General features: G+C 44.1%; 1 protein-coding gene across 1 annotated transcript in view; it reads left to right on the top strand.

The window, feature by feature from the left end:
- Window positions 1–1177: 1177 nt before the first annotated feature.
- The window catches only part of LOC309564171 (C-type lectin domain family 2 member F-like), a gene marked incomplete at both ends in the record, with an annotated part of 71598 nt that continues 56298 nt past the window's right edge, over window positions 1178–16477 (top strand). Inside the window, one exon of the mRNA XM_082268798.1 lies at window positions 1178–1208. Within this exon, the coding sequence (XP_082124924.1) occupies window positions 1178–1208 (31 nt within the window). The remainder of the gene's footprint in view (window positions 1209–16477) is intronic.

Raw genomic sequence — 16477 nt, 5'->3', positions numbered from 1 at the left:
GAAAAGTATGTAACAGTCATCCAATCATTTTCCTATAGGTCCTGCCGTCTATGATCCCTCGTTCTCAGTGTCCTAGGCGGTGATATGAACAGATTTTTGGCATCCCTGAATTTCTGTTTCTTCCCCCTTTTTCCAAAGGGGGTGCGTAGTGGGGAAGAATTCAAGGCTCCAGGGGTACTCGCTGCTGTGGATGGGAGCAGAAACTCTGCATACCATTCAGGCAAATTCACAGGATCTATACCCAGGAGTGCGCAGAAGTTCGGTAACTCAACCGGAGTCCTGAGCATATACTGTTTGCCCCCATGTAAGGCTTGCAAGGCGAATGGAAATTTCCAGCGATAAGTTATATTATTAGCTTTCAGTACTTCCAAGAGGGGTCTCAGTGCCCGTCTATTTTTTAAAGTGATAGGAGACAGGTCCTGGAACAACTTTATCTGCTGGTCATTAAATATAACTTGATCGTTCTGGCGGGCTTGTTTTAAAATTTGTTCCTTCAGAGGATAGTTACTTAGACAACAGATAATATCTCGTGGAGGAGTGTTATCAGGGGCTTTAGGTCTGAGGGCACTGTGAGCTCTGTCAAAGTCTATTGGCGACTCCGCTGGTCTGCCGAGGAGGCCATTAAAGATGGAGCATAGTGCAGGCTTAATTTGTTCACTTTCAATCCCCTCTGGTACACACCTTATCCTGATATTATTTCGCCTGCCTCTATTATCGAGGTCTTTCAGATGGCGGTTCATGGCAATAAGTTGTGAGGAGTGGGATAGAGTCACCTCTTCTAGCCTATGTATGGCCTTGTCTCTAGCTTTCCCAGCTTTTTCCCCCATGGCAAGCTGTTCTCTGATGCTGAGAATGTCCGCCTTCAGGTCCGTTATGGCCGCTGAGAAGGACCCTTTAATGTCCGCCGCTATAGCGGTCATATCATTAAAGGTTAGGGGGTGGTCGGCCTGCATGCGCTCACCTCCCAAATCCTCAGAGGTAGCGAGGGAGTCTAGGTCGCAGTCCTCCTCTTCAATCCGGGACTGAGTCGGCGCCATCTTGGGACCTGCCACACTTCTCCTGCCCTGTGAGTGGGATTTGAAGAGATCCAGGATCACTTTGCCGGAATCGAGTCCTCTGGAGCGTGAATGTTTCGCTTGTGGAGTCTGCTTAGGGATTTTGCCCATTTTGTGTCAGGATGGCTGCGGATGAAGTCGTAGCGCGCCGAGGTAAGGGAGACGCCGGCGGAGCTGAGTTAGTATGCGGCCATCTCTCCCGCGTGTCAAGCCACGCCCCCCCTTTTTTATATTTCTTTTGTTAGATCTTTTTTGTGTCTTTGTTCTAGTTCATATATTTCCGTTGTTAATTTATTTATTAAACTAGTCCTTTCCTTCTTTTTTTTTTTTTTTGAGGCAATGGATATTAATATCCCTCTGATGTATACTTTGTGTGCTTCCCAGATGGTCGCTATTGAGGTTTTGGGGGTTCCTGAAAATATAGTTCTAGTTCTTTTACTATTCTCCTTCCTATTTCTTCATCCTGGATTAAGTCCTCATTCAATCTCCATGTCCTGATAATCTTTTGGAAGCATGGCAATCTTATGCCCCGTACACACGTGCAGATTATCTGAAGACTTTTGTCTGCAGACTTACCAAAACCATATAATATGAGGTCAAACCTAAACACTTTCAATTTGTATGCAATCCGGAAGGCCCTTGCACTACATAGAAAAGGTAAATCTGCAGACAAAAGTCTTCAGATAATCTGCACGTGTGTATGGGGCATTATTGTTAAACCCGATGGGGCATGATCCGACAGGGTTATTGTTCCTATCTCTGTATCCACCATCGATTCCAACAGTCGATGGTCAATAAAAATGTAGTCCAGTCTTGAGTACATCGAGTGTACAGAAGAATAATAGGTGTAATCTCTTTTTTTTTTGGATATTGGATCCTCCACGCATCTACTAATTGTATCTGATGCAGTTTTTTCTTTATTTTTCTAAGTTTATATTCTCCCAGCGACCTTACCCTCGATGAACAGTCAAGACCTGGATCCATACAAAATTTTATATCTCCTGCCAACACCAAATAACCCTTTCTAAAGAGTGCCAGATCATATAGGATCTTCCCTAGATAATCACTAGGGTTTTTATTTGGCCTATAGATGTTAGCTAGTGTAAATTCTGTACCCTTTATCTCTCCCTTGAGAAAAATATATCAGCCAAAAGGGTCAATTCTACTCTCCTCAAGGGAGAAGTCCACATTTTTGGCTATTCCTATTGCCACTCCTCTTGCTCGATCAACTGGAGTATCACCATAATACCATATTGGGAAGTGTTTAGAGTAGAGTTTTGCATTTGAGTGTAGAGAGATATGCGTTTCCTGCAGAAAGGCTATACTTGCCATATCTCTCCTTAACTCTTCTAGGATTTTATGTCTTTTTGTTAGGAAGTTTAAACTTCTTACATTGTAAGTTATTAACTTTAGCCGGTCATTGTCCATATTTCAACAATGTTTATACTTTCTAAAATATATCCGTTATTTTAACAGGTGAGATGGCTTGTAGAATTTATTTTTTATCTTGGAAGAAGAGAGTTCCCCCCCTTCCCATATCCCACCCTCCACATCCCTCCACACCTCCCCCCCTCTCCTCCCTCCCTCCTCCCCTGTTGTTCTATGGTGTTAATATGATCATAGTTTGATCCAAGGGTATCCGACCGTCTCCTGGGCCCTCTTGCCCTAATACCCATTTTTCCCGGGGTGATGCTCTATTTGATCAGGCACATATCGAGTCCATCCCTGTTAGGGGATGGTATCTCAGGCTTCCCGGGTTACCGTCCTATATTTCCCCTGACTAAGTTTCTCCTTCCCTCTCCCCCCCCCCTCCCTCTCTCCCCCCTCCCTCTCTCCCCCCTCCCCCTCTCCCCCCTCCCCATACCAAAAGCAGAGGTAAAAATATATTTTTCCTTCTGTAAGATTAACATTTTTAGTTCAGTTCCTTTTTTTCCCTTACTGCGAGTCTCCACTGCTGCTCCTCCGCTTCCAAGTTATCCTCTGTTTCTTCTTCATCATACCATCCTGGTAGACTTGGCTCCGGAATGTCAAGTTTTTTACAAAAATCGTGCGTTTCTTCTGGAAAAGTTAGTTTGGCAGTCCTTCCATCTCTTCTTCCTATGAGACATGCTGGAAATCCCCAGTTATATCTGATTCCATGTTTTTGCATAACTTCTAATAAGGGGTTCAATGATCTTCTTCTCCTTAAAGTTTCAGGTGATAAATCCGTAAAGATCTGTACGTTACTATTTTCAGCATTTATTTAAGTTTTGTTCTTCTTCAAGTTCTCCCATATTTGGGCTTTCTCTGCATAGTTTTGGAATCTTACTATGACATCTCTGGGATATTCCGCTGGGATTCCTGTTGGTTTCCTAATACGGTGGGCTCTTTCAATCAATAGTTGTTCTTTTTCGTCTCTTCCTAATAAAGGATTGAAGATTTTTTGGATTTTCCCTCCTAAATCTTCTTCTTGTGTTGTATCAGACAATCCGCGGATTCTTACATTTTTTCCTCCTGTTTCTGTTTTCTTGGTCTTCTAGTTTATATGCAAGACCTCTGAAGTTTATTTTAACTTCTTTCAATTCTTCTCTTAATTCTTTTATTATAATTGTTTGATTGTCCTGTCTTTTTTCCAGCTTTTCTACCCGTCCTAGAGCATGTCCTAGGTCCGTGTGGATTTTGACTAGTTCGATTTTTAAAGATCTTTCTAAATCTGAAAACATTGCAGCCATCTCCCCCTTTGTAGGGGCTTGCTCTTGATCAGTTTCTTGGTCTCTCTCTGGCTCCTGCTCCATCCTTAATTTTGGGCATATTTCAGAATTTGCAATATCTATATTTGATAGTGATTTATTTTGTTTGATTTTTTCAATCTTTTCCTTTACCTCACTTTGTTTCTTGCGTGGTCCTGGCTTTTTTTCTTGGGGTATTTTCTCTGTGGTGTCTTCATGTGTCATATATTTCCTAAATGTACCAGGGCTAGAGCTTACCCCTGGTGAATTAACCATTGCCCCTCCTCTCGCTGCCTTTCCCTTCATTTCTCCCTGCCCCCTCCCAAAAAAAAAAAGGGGGGGGGGTGGAGGACACAGAGCAACCTCGAGAGAATTAAGGCAATTCTAGATAAACTTTAGTATTTATAAATAGGACAACGTCTATATATATATATATATATATATATATATATATACACTCTTGCACAGTTTTATGGAATATTGCACAGTGTCGCATCAGAATTTCAGTATCTTTAACCTTTAAGATGATATCATATCCCAAAGTAGTATTGATCCGACAGGTCTACACCATAGTCAGTCCTTGTTTTTCTCTTTCTTTTTCTTTTCTTCCCTTCCCTCCTTTTTCTTTCCTTTTCCCCTTCTTTTGGAATGTTACTAAATCATATTGAATCTTTCTATCCAGTCTGGAGATCATATGGTATCCAAAATCCAAGGATTATTATTTTCAATGATTTTTAGTAATTTATGCGGCTCCAACCACTCTTCTTTACCCACACACCAATAATCTGCTCAGTTCAGGAAAATAGCATGCATTTAATCCAGAGAACTGATGCACTTATACGTTTAAAAGTTTAAAGTTTATGGACTCACGGTTATGGTGGTAGATATCCGGTTCCCAGTTTTGAGTTTTACTCACCATCTGCGATGTGTGACTTTAGGGCATCTTTGGTTAGCAGCCTTCCTACTTTTACAGCTTTTACATTGGGCTGTATACCTGTAGATGTTGGTATGGTAACTTCTTTTTTTTTTTTCCTGCCCCTAACTTGCAGCTGTGATCCTGTTAAAATTAATCCTAACTTGCACAAGGGCTTTCCAGGAGACTGACAGCTTTAATAGGCAGGATTGAAAAATGGTAGCGGAAGAGGGATAGAGATAGGGATGGATGGACCCGTTCCTTTCAGAACGCAGAGTCAATAACATGGGCCGTGAAGACTTTCACACAGGAATAATGTGGAAGGGGAGTACACCTCCTCTGTAAAACTCAGCTCTTGCTGTTTCTATTTGTCTTCTTCCGTATTGCAGAGCTGGCTGCATGCAGTCTGCTGAATTTTGCAAAATCTGCAGCAAATGTCCCCAAAGAAAAATTTCAGCACTGGGGATATAGAGATGCAGTAAGGCAATAAGATAGTGAGGGATATAGGAGCTGATGGGTGGCCAAGTCTTCCCAAAGTATGCAATATGCAGCAACAAATCTCTTAATGAAGAGAGGTAGTTAGGGATGCAGGGCAGATGGATGGGTGGTCAGGTCCCTTCTGACTGTGCAGCATGCAGCACAGTCTCTCACAGTGGGAGGGGGGGGGGATAGTGGAGAGGAGCAGTAAGATTCCAGACCTGATAGATTCCGATGGATGGCCGGGTCCCTCCTGTATGCACAACATGCAAACGGGGACTCATAATGAAGAGAGAGATAGTGAGAAGTTCAGACATTGATTGATTGATTACCGAATTCCTCCTGTGAACAACCCGAAATCTTCACAGCTGAGAAGAGCAGTGGGGGGAGGGCAGGAGCAGGTGATTAGCCAAACTTTCCTGGATGTATGAACAGCAAGCAGCGTGGAGATTACATCAGGGAGCAACCTTGAAAGAAGCAGATAAGCATGGATCACAGCATACCTTGCAAGACCTTGTGTAGGCTCCTCCCCCAATCTTTTGGATAGGGCTCCGTTCTTCAAGCCATCCAGCAATCTCCCATAGACCCCCCCCCCCACCCAAAGAAATCAAAGCTCTTTTCATTCCAACCACCCCAGCCCTCACAACCGCTATCCCACCTCACCCTCAACTACGGTACCCTGCCCTCACCCCCTACTCCCCTTTGGTTCAGCTTTTAATTTGGGTCACTCTGATCTCTCCCTATACTCACTTTATGGTCTTTACCCATTCACTTTCACCTGGTTCCTTATAATTACTGATACTTGCACCATCCTCACAACCTCTATATGGTATCCTATTTTGACCTTTTCACCATGCTTTCAATTTCTGGCTCTAGGAGTTTATCCATCTTCTCAATATTCTTAATTTCCAATACTCTATTACTTTGTGTAATGCAATGCACATTTAGTGCAATATATACACTTAATTTCATTATTGATACTTTACGAGATGACTTATTGAGATGCTTGTTATTCCTCTTACTACCCAGATTCTCTTACTGCAAATTCTGTGTTCACCCCCGTGCGTGCCTGGTACTGTTCCCTCAGCTCCCGGGCCAGACGATATGGAGGTCCTTCTATGGCAAATTCCTTGAGGCTACAGCCTTTACTCTATTGTAAGCAATTCCATTTAAAACAACATATTTTTAATTGGGTGTCCATACTACCAGATACATTGTGATTTCCATTTATTCTCCCCTTTATAGTTAATTCATTGCACCAGCTCCTGAGGAAGTGTTACAAATACACGAAACGCGTCGAGCATACATGATGCAATTACTATGGAGTATCTACTACTTTGTTACGGAATGTTTTAGAATCCAATTTATACTTTTATGCTATGTAATTGGTTGTGATATGCTATGTTATTGGGATTTAATGTATGTCATTATTGCATTTATTATGTAACCACTGTGCATGCAAAATAAATCAGATTACATGTGTACCCTTCATGTTTTTTTGGTTGGACATGTATGCACATATATTTTTCTATATATACAATCTTTATGGTCATTTTAACCACACGCCTCATTCAAAGTCCCACACAATCCCCTTTTGTTCCAATTGATATTAGGGATGGAGATACAAAATTTTGTAACCTCATTTAAAGTCCCGCCCCTTTTTTCCCCCCTTCACCCCCTACTCCCCTCTCTCCCCACCTTCCAAACTACCCCTCTACATACTCTTTCTGGGCAATAGGTATTGGTAACTGGTATTGGCAAGTACTTTTTAAAAACTATCGGTACTCATACTTGGTGTTAAAAAAATGGTATTGGTGCATCCCTCATTTTCAAATTAATGTTTGTATGAAAATTCATAAGAAATTTCTCAATACGTTTGAGGACTTGACAAATGTCATTTAAAAGAATTTCAAAATTTAGTTTGCTTTACTTTTGGAATGAATAGACTCTTCTAAACTACTGAAAAATTACAAGAAACATGTTCAAACATCATAAAACAGGAAACATTTTGAACAAATTACAAATTCTAGTAGCATATGGCCAGGGGGACACAGAGCCATAAATCATAACATATGGGTTATATTGCCACCTACAGTTGAAGAACACTGGCAACCAATCAGAAAGGATGTCCCTCTATATAACCCCTCCCACACCGGAAGTACCTCAGTTTTTTCACCATTGTGTAAAGGTGATGGTCACGGTGGAGAGTCTCTCCACATATTCTTAAAAAAAGAAGAAAGGTCCAAGGCCGTGGCCCATCTAAAACAAGGTCAGCAAGACAAAGCTCACTGTGATGGGTGAAGATTGGATTCCTGTTTCAAACAGAATACTGCGGCAGGACTGGTAGGTCCAATTTAAAATATTTACACATACAGTAAATATTTTATGAAGTCAAAAAATGTGCTGCGCTACAAAAAATTCTCCCAAATAAATAGAAAAATGTTGGTCTAAAATTAGCGTTTAGATATTAATTGACATATATGTGCATATAATACAAGCTTGAGCAAGGTGAAAAACAAAAATGTGCATGAAAAAAGTGTGAGAAAAGGGTGTTTTAAATCCCAGTGAAGTCCATAGCATTAGAGCTAAAATTTATTCCAATAAAAATGGGTGAGTCAGTCGTGACACAACCACGCCCCCAATAGCCGGCTACCAAGGATCTCCATACCGCAAGAGATGTTTGTTCACTCTTAGCTGGGTTTTTATTACATGCCTTGATGTTCTACTAAAAACGTGAGTGCACTGTTTGCTTTTATTGGAATAAATTTTCTCAAATGGAGTTACGCTATGTCCCTGTATATACTTTTTTCTTTTAATGTCGTGATGTGGATATCGTGTGTGAGCCCATAGAGAGACATCCTGTGGCTTATTGTGGTATTACAAATAAGTTCCATTACTTGGATATAGAAGGTAGATGTCGTGTCTGGATCTGTAAGGAGACATCCAGTGATTATACCTGGTTTTACCGTTAAACTCGTTTGGTCGACTCATTAGGTTGAGAGACCCACTTGCTCTGGTAAGCAGCCATTTGTTGTATACCTGGTGATCTGCACGTCGGTGTCTCCACTGTCTTCTCAAAGTGTCATCTGGACTCAACCTCTGGGACCTTTTTGTTGATTTCTTCTGAACACCACCTTCATGCTCTAATGCTATGGACTTCACTGGGATTTAAAACACCCTTTTCTCACACTTTTTTCGTGCACATTTTTGTTTTTCACCTTGCTCAAGCTTGTATTATATGCACATATCTGTCAATTAATATCTAAACGCTAATTTTAGACCAACATTTTTCTATTTATTTTGGAGAATTTTTTCTAGCGCAGCACATTTTTTGACTTCTTATCACGTTGGTACTTCTATGTTTCCTTTGTGCAGCAGCTCACTATTGTAATTTTTTTCACTAATTGTTCTTGATTAGCGCAGAAAACCCCACCACTTCACAGTAAATATTTTATGCACAGTTCCCTTTAAAAGATAACAGAGACCGAGTGCTATGTGAATCTCCACATGAGACTATGGATGTTAAGTTATGCAAAATAAATCTTTTTAATAGTTCTAGCCTTTCCTCAGAGATTAAATGTGCCAATTGTGCGTATTGTGATAATATGAGTTTGTGCAGTTGTGGGATTGATTGTAAAAACATTATTTATTTGCTTATTTGTTTGACACACTGTTTTCACCCTGGGCTGATCACCTGAAAGGTATCAGCTGTGACAAACCAAATTTGTCCTAAGCTGCTCTCACCCCTTGTTGTTTTTGCGTGCAAGACCCCACATATTCGTCTCCTCCCTTGATAGCGTGTCTGTGGCGAAGGCCCATTCGTGCACGCAAATCTTCGTCTTTTCGTCCGAATGGAGGACGTTTTTGAACGCAATTGGCATGCACCTGGACGCCACGTAGCACGCCGCACATACAGCATAAATAGGTGCAATTTATAAGGAACCGTTTCCAACGCACTAGCCTCTGTCAGAGACTGAAGGGGACACAGATTAGCAGCAGTTGGGTTGCGTGAGTCCTTGTGGGTGTATGTTACTGGCGCAAACAGGTTCTGTATCTTTGGGATAATCAGTGCTGTATGTGAGAAGCTGTATAAGCTTGGCGCAAGCCTTTTGAGTACACTGAAGTTAGTACCTCAAGTTTGTCTTGCTATAAAGCAATGTCCGCCCGAAAGAGGGCTGGGGAGGCACAGTTGGAAGGGGCACTGTGATGCCACCTTCAGGCCTTGAAGGTCCTAGCCATGCTTTCTCTCTCTGACTACTCCCCCTGAAGAGCCAGAGGTGACTAGCCAATCTGGGCCATTATGGTTGTCAGGCATAGTAGCTACTCCAGGTGCTTCTGCCGCAACCTACGTCACTTAGGACGATTTGGTATCGGTATTAGCCAGCCTTGAGGGTAAGATTGCCGGCATAATTACAGCATCTCAAGGAGGGAGGAAAGGTGATGGAACCCCCTCACCTAAGCCACCCCCTGAATCAGTTCAGGATTGGGCAGATGAAGTAGCTGATGAGAACCCTATGGTGGGTCAAGCTGAGGTTTCCACTTCTGGGGAGTCAGGGTCTGAGGAGTCTTTATCAGCCTCTTAAACCCAGAGATTGTTAGATTAGTCTCTTACTGAAATGGTCCAGTCTGGATACAAATTTCCTCCCGTAGAGATGGCTGAAGTCTCTTTTTCCTCTCTAGGCTCATTCGCTCTTGGAGCAAGTAATCTACAGTATAATGATTGGGATCATCCTGATAGAATTTTTGTTCCTCCTAAAAGGTTTTTTTCTATTATATCCTATTGTATCCTATGGAGGAAAAGTTTACTAAGAAATGGAATATACCTTCTGTGGATGCTGCCATTTCTTTGGTAAACAAGAGTTTAACCTGCCCTGTGGATAATGCCCAAGTTTTTAAAGATCCAGCAGATAAAAAGTTTGAATCTTTATTGAAAGCCTCCTTTGCTGTTGCATGGGTCTGCGATACAACCAGCACTAGCAGCTATAGGAGTTTGTCATTCTTTAAAAGACCGTATGAAGCGAGTGCCCATGACAGTCCTTTCTCAAGGAGAGTCTGTGGAAGATCTATCAGATCTGCCTCCCACTTTATGTTTCGCAGTTGATGCTGTTACGGACTCCATACGGCAAATGTCACGGTTTGCTCTGATGACAGTGCATATGTGTAGAATCCTTTGGTTAAAGGGCTGATCTGCAGAATTACCTTGTAAAAAGTGACTGGTTGGATTCCCTTTTCAGGGAGAATGCCTTTTTGGTGACGATCTGGATAAGTATATCCAAAAGATCTCAGAGGGGAAGAGTACTTTGCTACCTGAAAAAAGGAAGAGCAAGCGTCCCTCTTTTAAGATCCCCAGCGCTCATACTACTAGTGCTTCTAAGTCCAGACGGAGGCGACGGCCTCAGCCATCCGGGTCCAGAACCAAGGCTTCAGGGTAGGGACAGATAAAAAGCCCTGGGTCCAGAGATCAGCCAAGTCTTCCTCTAAGCCTACTCTGTGAAGGGGTGCCCCCACTTACTTGGGTGGGGGTAAGGCTGCTTTGGTTCTCAAAGGTTTGGGTGGAAACGATCCAAGACAACTGGGTTATCTCCACCATCTCGCAGGGGTACAAACTGGAATTTGGGGTGTTCCCTCAGTTTGTAAGGTCAAGTATACCGACAGATCGCCTAAAAAGAAGATCTCACTTTCTGGCGTTGGAACAGCTGAGGGCCCAAAGAGTGATAACGGAGGTTCGGGGGAACAAAAGGTTCAGGGGTTTTTACTCAAACCTGTTCATAATCCCCAAACCAATGTGGGAATGTGAGACCAGAAAGGTTCAGTCTCTGGACTGGTCCATGTCTCTGGTACCAAGAGTATAGAAGAGTCTGAATTGGTGGTTGGTGACCAGAAATCTGGAGAAGGGGAAATCCTTTCTTCCAGTAACTTGGAGGGTGGTGACTACAGATGCCAGTCTCTCCAGCTGGGGAGCTGTTCTGGAGGAAGCCACTGTCCAGGGGAAATGGTCATGGGTAGAGAACCGTCTCCCTATCAACATTCTAAAAATCCAAGCAGTCAGTCGGGCTTTGAAATACTGGACACCCAGACTTCCGGGTCATCCTGTCAGGTTGCAATCCAACAATGCCATGACTGTGGCTTATATCAACCATCAAGGAGGCACAAAGTCAGTCAGCCCAGAAAGAAGTGGATATCATCCTGTCCAGGGCAGAGAAGTTTGTGCCTTGCCTGACAGCAGTTTTTTTTCCAGGAATAGAGAACTGGCAGGCAGATTTTCTGAGCTGTCAACAGATGTTTCTGGGGGAATGCTCCTTACAACCCGAGATTATTCAATCAATCTGCCTACGCTGGGGGGGGGGGGGGTCCCAGATGTAGATCAATTGGTATCCAGGTTCAACAACAAGTTGAAGAGATTTGTGTCCAGGACCAGGGATCCACTCACAGTTGGAGTGGATGCTTTAGTGTCTCCTTGGAAGGTGTATTCCCTGATTTATGCGTTTCCTCCAGTGCAGCTGATACCGCGTCTGTTGCGCAGGATCCAGATAGAGGGGAAACCAGTCATCCTGGCAGCTCCTGCATGGCCGAGAAGGGTTTGGTATGCACAAATCCAAAGGTTGGCAGTGACAGGGCCTTGGGCCCTTCCACTGCGTCCTGACCTACTCTCTCAAGGTCCAATATTCTACCCTGCTTTACAGTCTCTAAATTGGACGGCTTGGCTATTGAAGCCTTAGGCTTGAAGGAGCAGGTGTATCTGGCCCTGCAGTTTATACCCTGATAAATAGTAGGAAACCAGTCTCTAGAAGAATTTATTACAGGGTCTGGAAATCTTACATTACCTGGCGTGAAGCCTGGAAATGGCATCCCCATAAACATATCATCAGGAGAATTCTAGCTTTCCTTCAAGCAGTTATAGACATTAAATCAGCCTTGAGCACTTTTAAGGGGCAAATTTCAGCCTTATTGGTTTCTTCCAAGAACCGATTGCTTCCCATTCCTTGGTTCAGGCCTTTGTCCAGGGAATGTTATGTTTGCTTTCATCTGTGAAGCCACCATTATGTCCTTGGGATTTAAATTTGGTGCTGGCAGTTTTACAAAAACAGCCTTTTGAGCCCATGGGGCAGGTTCCCCTGGTTCTCTTGACCAGGAAACTGGTATTTTTGATTGTGATAACTTAGGCTAGAAGGGTATCGGAACTAGCAGCTCTTTCTGATAAAGAGCCATTCTTGATTTTTCATCAACAAAGGGTGATTCGTCCACACCCAGGTTTTTTGCCCAAGGTGGTGTCCACCTTTCATTTGATTCAGGACATTTTACTACCTTCCTTTTTTATAGATCCTCACTCAGAGGAGGAAAAGTTATTGCATTCTCTTGATGTAATGCATGCACTTAAGTTTTACTTGGAAAGATCAGCTCAGATTCGTAAGACCGAGAGCTTGTTTGTGCTGCCGGAAGGGCACGCACTTCGCCATCAAGCCTCTATAGCTCAGATTTGCAAGGCCACGATGTGGTCGTCGGGACCCAGGAGGAATCTGCATTTGGCCGCAGTTTTCTGCAGGCAGCGGTGTAGTCCTTTTTGTGGTTTGATGGTGGTATTTTTGGTGTCCCCCTTCTCTCTTGCTTTGGGACATCCCATATGCTATGATTTATGGCTCTGTGTCCGTGATGTACAAAAAGAAAAATGGATTTTTAATACATACTTACCTGTAAAATCAATTTCTTGAAGTACATCACAGAACACAAAGGTCCCTCCCTACTTTTATGGGGCCTTTATTGCTTGCTACAAAACTGATGTACTTCCTGGGTGGATGGGGTTATATAGGAGGACATCCTTTCTGATTGGTTGCCAGTGTCCTTCACCTGTAGGTGGCAATATAACCCATATGTTATGATTTATGGCTCTGTGTCCCGTGATGTACTTCAAAAAATGGATTTTACAGGTAAATATATATTAAAAATCAATTTTGTTAGGATTTTTTTCCTTTTATTTTCACCTGATGATCCTGCAGATAACACTCTCCCTGTCTCTTCATGTCTACACTAATTTCTCCATGGAATGTATCGAAGGAGTCATGGTTGTCACCTAGACAGTTGTCAGGCTAGACTACAAAGATGTCTGCCTTTGTTCATCTCCAATACATTTTGGGTTGATGGGACTAGCAGTTTACACAATAGAGATAAGTTTTTTGTGCTTTTTCTAGCAGATCCTCCAGGAAATGACAAGGTCCCTGCTAGTCTGGCAAGTCCTACAGGTACAGTATTTTCACTATTATCACCAGAGCTCACAACAGATTTTTAAAGTGCATAACAGGTTTATAAACACATACAGTGCCTTGCGAACGTATTCGGCCCCCTTGAACTTTGCGAACTTTTGCCACATTTCAGGCTTCAAACATAAAGATATAAAACTGTAATTTTTTGTGAAGAATCAACAACAAGTGGGACACAATCATGAAGTGGAACGAAATTTATTGGATATTTCAAACTTTGTTAACAAATAAAAAACTGAAAAATTGGGCGTGCTAAATTATTCAGCCCCTTTACTTTCAGTGCAGCAAACTCTCTCCAGAAGTTCAGTGAGGATCTCTGAATGATCCAATGTTGACCTAAATGACTAATGATGATAAATAGAATCCACCTGTGTGTAATCAAGTCTCCGTATAAATGCACCTGCACTGTGATAGTCTCAGAGGTCCGTTTAAAGCGCAGAGAGCATCATGAAGAACAAGGAACACACCAGGCAGGTCCAAGATACTGTTGTGGAGAAGTTTAAAGCCGGATTTGGATACAAAAAGATTTCCCAAGCTTTAAACATCCCAATGAGCACTATGCAGGCGATAATATTGAAATGGAAGGAGTATCAGACCACTGCAAATCTACGAAGACCTGGCCGTCCCTCTAAACTTTCAGCTCATACAAGGAGAAGACTGATCAGTAGAGTTAAGCGGACACCTGGATGTCCGTGTTCGGCGGGTTCGGCCGAACTTGAAAAAAAAGTCCGGGTCCGTGTCCTGGACTTTTTCCGAACTTTACCCGGACACCGAACCCCATTGAAGTCAATGGGGACCCGAACTTTCAGGCACTAAAATGGCTCTAAAACACCAATGGAAAGGGCTAGAGTGCTGCAAATGGCAGCAAAACGTAGTTAAGAGCATGGCGAGTGCTCTGCAAACAAATGTGGATAGGGAAATAACTTAAAACAACAAAAAAAAAAAACAGAAAAATAAAACAATGTTCTTCATCTGTAAAGGACGAGGCCCATATGGAGTAGGAGGGAGGTTGAGGTGGTGGTGGATGTGGCGGTGTCATAGGCGTGCGCACAGGGTGTGCCGGGTGTGCCTGGGCACACCCTAATCACCTAGGGCACATTAGCATTATCGCTCTGTTTGCCAGTGAGGAGATGGGAAAGATCTCCCTCGGACCTGCTCTGCCATAAGAGAAGTGCCACACACTTCTATTTCACTTTGCCAGCAGGGAGAGTAATGTATCGGGGCCATGTACATGTAGGCAAACACATGCATGTGTATTTAAACTTTGGGACTTTGGGGTGCACACCCTAATGCAATAGGCTGCGCACACCTATGGGCGGTGTAGGTGGAGGCGGCGGTGGAGGAGGACGAGGTAGCCAACACTGCTTTTTTTCAGTCATTTTAAATGAGGGTACACCCCAAAAGAGTGAGAAAGAGCAAAAATAGAACAATGGCTGGGTAAGGTCGGTATCCATCTCTATTCTGCACAAGGTACGGAAAAGTCCCGTGGGATCCATGCCTGGTTCATTTTAATGAACGTGAGCTTGTCCACATTGTCTCTGGACAGGCGGCTGCGCTTGTCTGTGATAACGCCCCCAGCCGTGCTAAATACACGTTCAGATAATACACTGGCTGCAGGGCACGCCAGCACCTCCAAGGCGTAAAGGGCAAGTTCAGGCCATGTGCCCAACTTGGAGATCCAGAAGTTGAAGGGGGCAGACCCGTCATTCAGTACGTCTAGGCGTGTGCACACATACTGCTCCACCATGTTGGTGAAATGCTGCCTCCTGCTAAGACGTTCCATATGAGCTGCTGGTGCTGCTGTTTGTTGTGGCGTGCTGACAAAGCTTTTCCACATTTCGGCCATGCTAACCCTGCCTTCTGAGGTGCTGGCAGTGCCCTGGTTGCGTTGGTGACCTCTTCCTCCTCCTCCTTTGCCTTGGCCTTGTGCTTCCACTGTGGCCCCGCTGTCAGGTGGGAATGCCAGCAGTGCGCTTGTACTCGCACATCTTGCGATCGCGCTCCAGTGAGTGAATTAAGGACGGTACGTTGTCCTTGTAACGGGGATCCAGCAGCGTGGCCACCCAGTAATCAGCACAAGTTAGAATGTGGGCAACTCGGCGGTCGTTGTGGAGACACTGCAGCATGTAATCGCTCATGTGTGCCAGGCTGCCCAGAGGCAACGAAAGGCTGTCCTCTGTGGGAGGTGTATCGCCTGTGTCCTCTGTATCCCCCCAGCTAGGCACCAGTGATGGCCATGAGCTAGCCTGGGTGCCACCCGGCTGTGAACATGGTTCCATCTCCTCCTCCATCTCCTCCTCCTCCTCATCCTCCTCATTCTCCAGAACTGTGCCCCTGCTGGACAATTGTGTCACTGGCATTTGTGTGTGCAGGAACCCACCCTCGGAGCCCCTTGCGAATGACTGCCCTGAAAGCCTTGGAAATGTTACCTCTTCATCCTCCTCCTCTTCCTCCTCCTCCTCATCCTGTGCCACATCCTCTTCCATCATCGCCCGAATTGTTTTTTGAAGGAGGCATAGAAGTGGGATAGTTAAGCTGACAACGGCGTCATCCGCACTGGCCATGTTTGTGGAGTACTCAAAACAGCGCAACAAGGCACACAGGTCTCGCATGGAGGCCCAGTTATTGGTGGTGAAGTGGTGCTGTTCCGCAGAGCGACTCACGCGTGCGTGCTGCAGCTGAAACTCCACTATGGCCTGCTGCTACTCGCACAGTCTTTCCAGCATGTGCAAGGTGGAGTTCCACCTTGTGGGCACGTCACATATGAGGCGGTGAGTGGGAAGGCCGAAGTTACGCTGCAGCGCTGACAGGCGAGCAGCAGCAGGGTGAGAACGCCGAAAGTGTGCACAGACGGCCCGCACTTTCTGCAGCAGCTCTGACATATCGGGGTAATTTTTAAGGAACCTCTGCACCACCAAATTCAGCACATGCGCCAGGCAAGGGATGTGTGTCAACCCGGCTAGGCCCAGAGCTGCTATGAGATTTCGCCCATTATCGCACACCACCAGGCCGGGCTTGAGGCTCGCTGGCAGCAACCACTCATTTGTCTGCTGTTCCATGCTCCTCCAC

Source organism: Pelophylax lessonae, assembly GCF_965119305.1.
Source record: "Pelophylax lessonae genome assembly, chromosome: 9".
NCBI lineage: Eukaryota > Metazoa > Chordata > Amphibia > Anura > Ranidae > Pelophylax > Pelophylax lessonae.
Note: the sequence above shows the minus strand (reverse complement) of the source record. Positions and strands in the feature narration are given on the sequence as shown.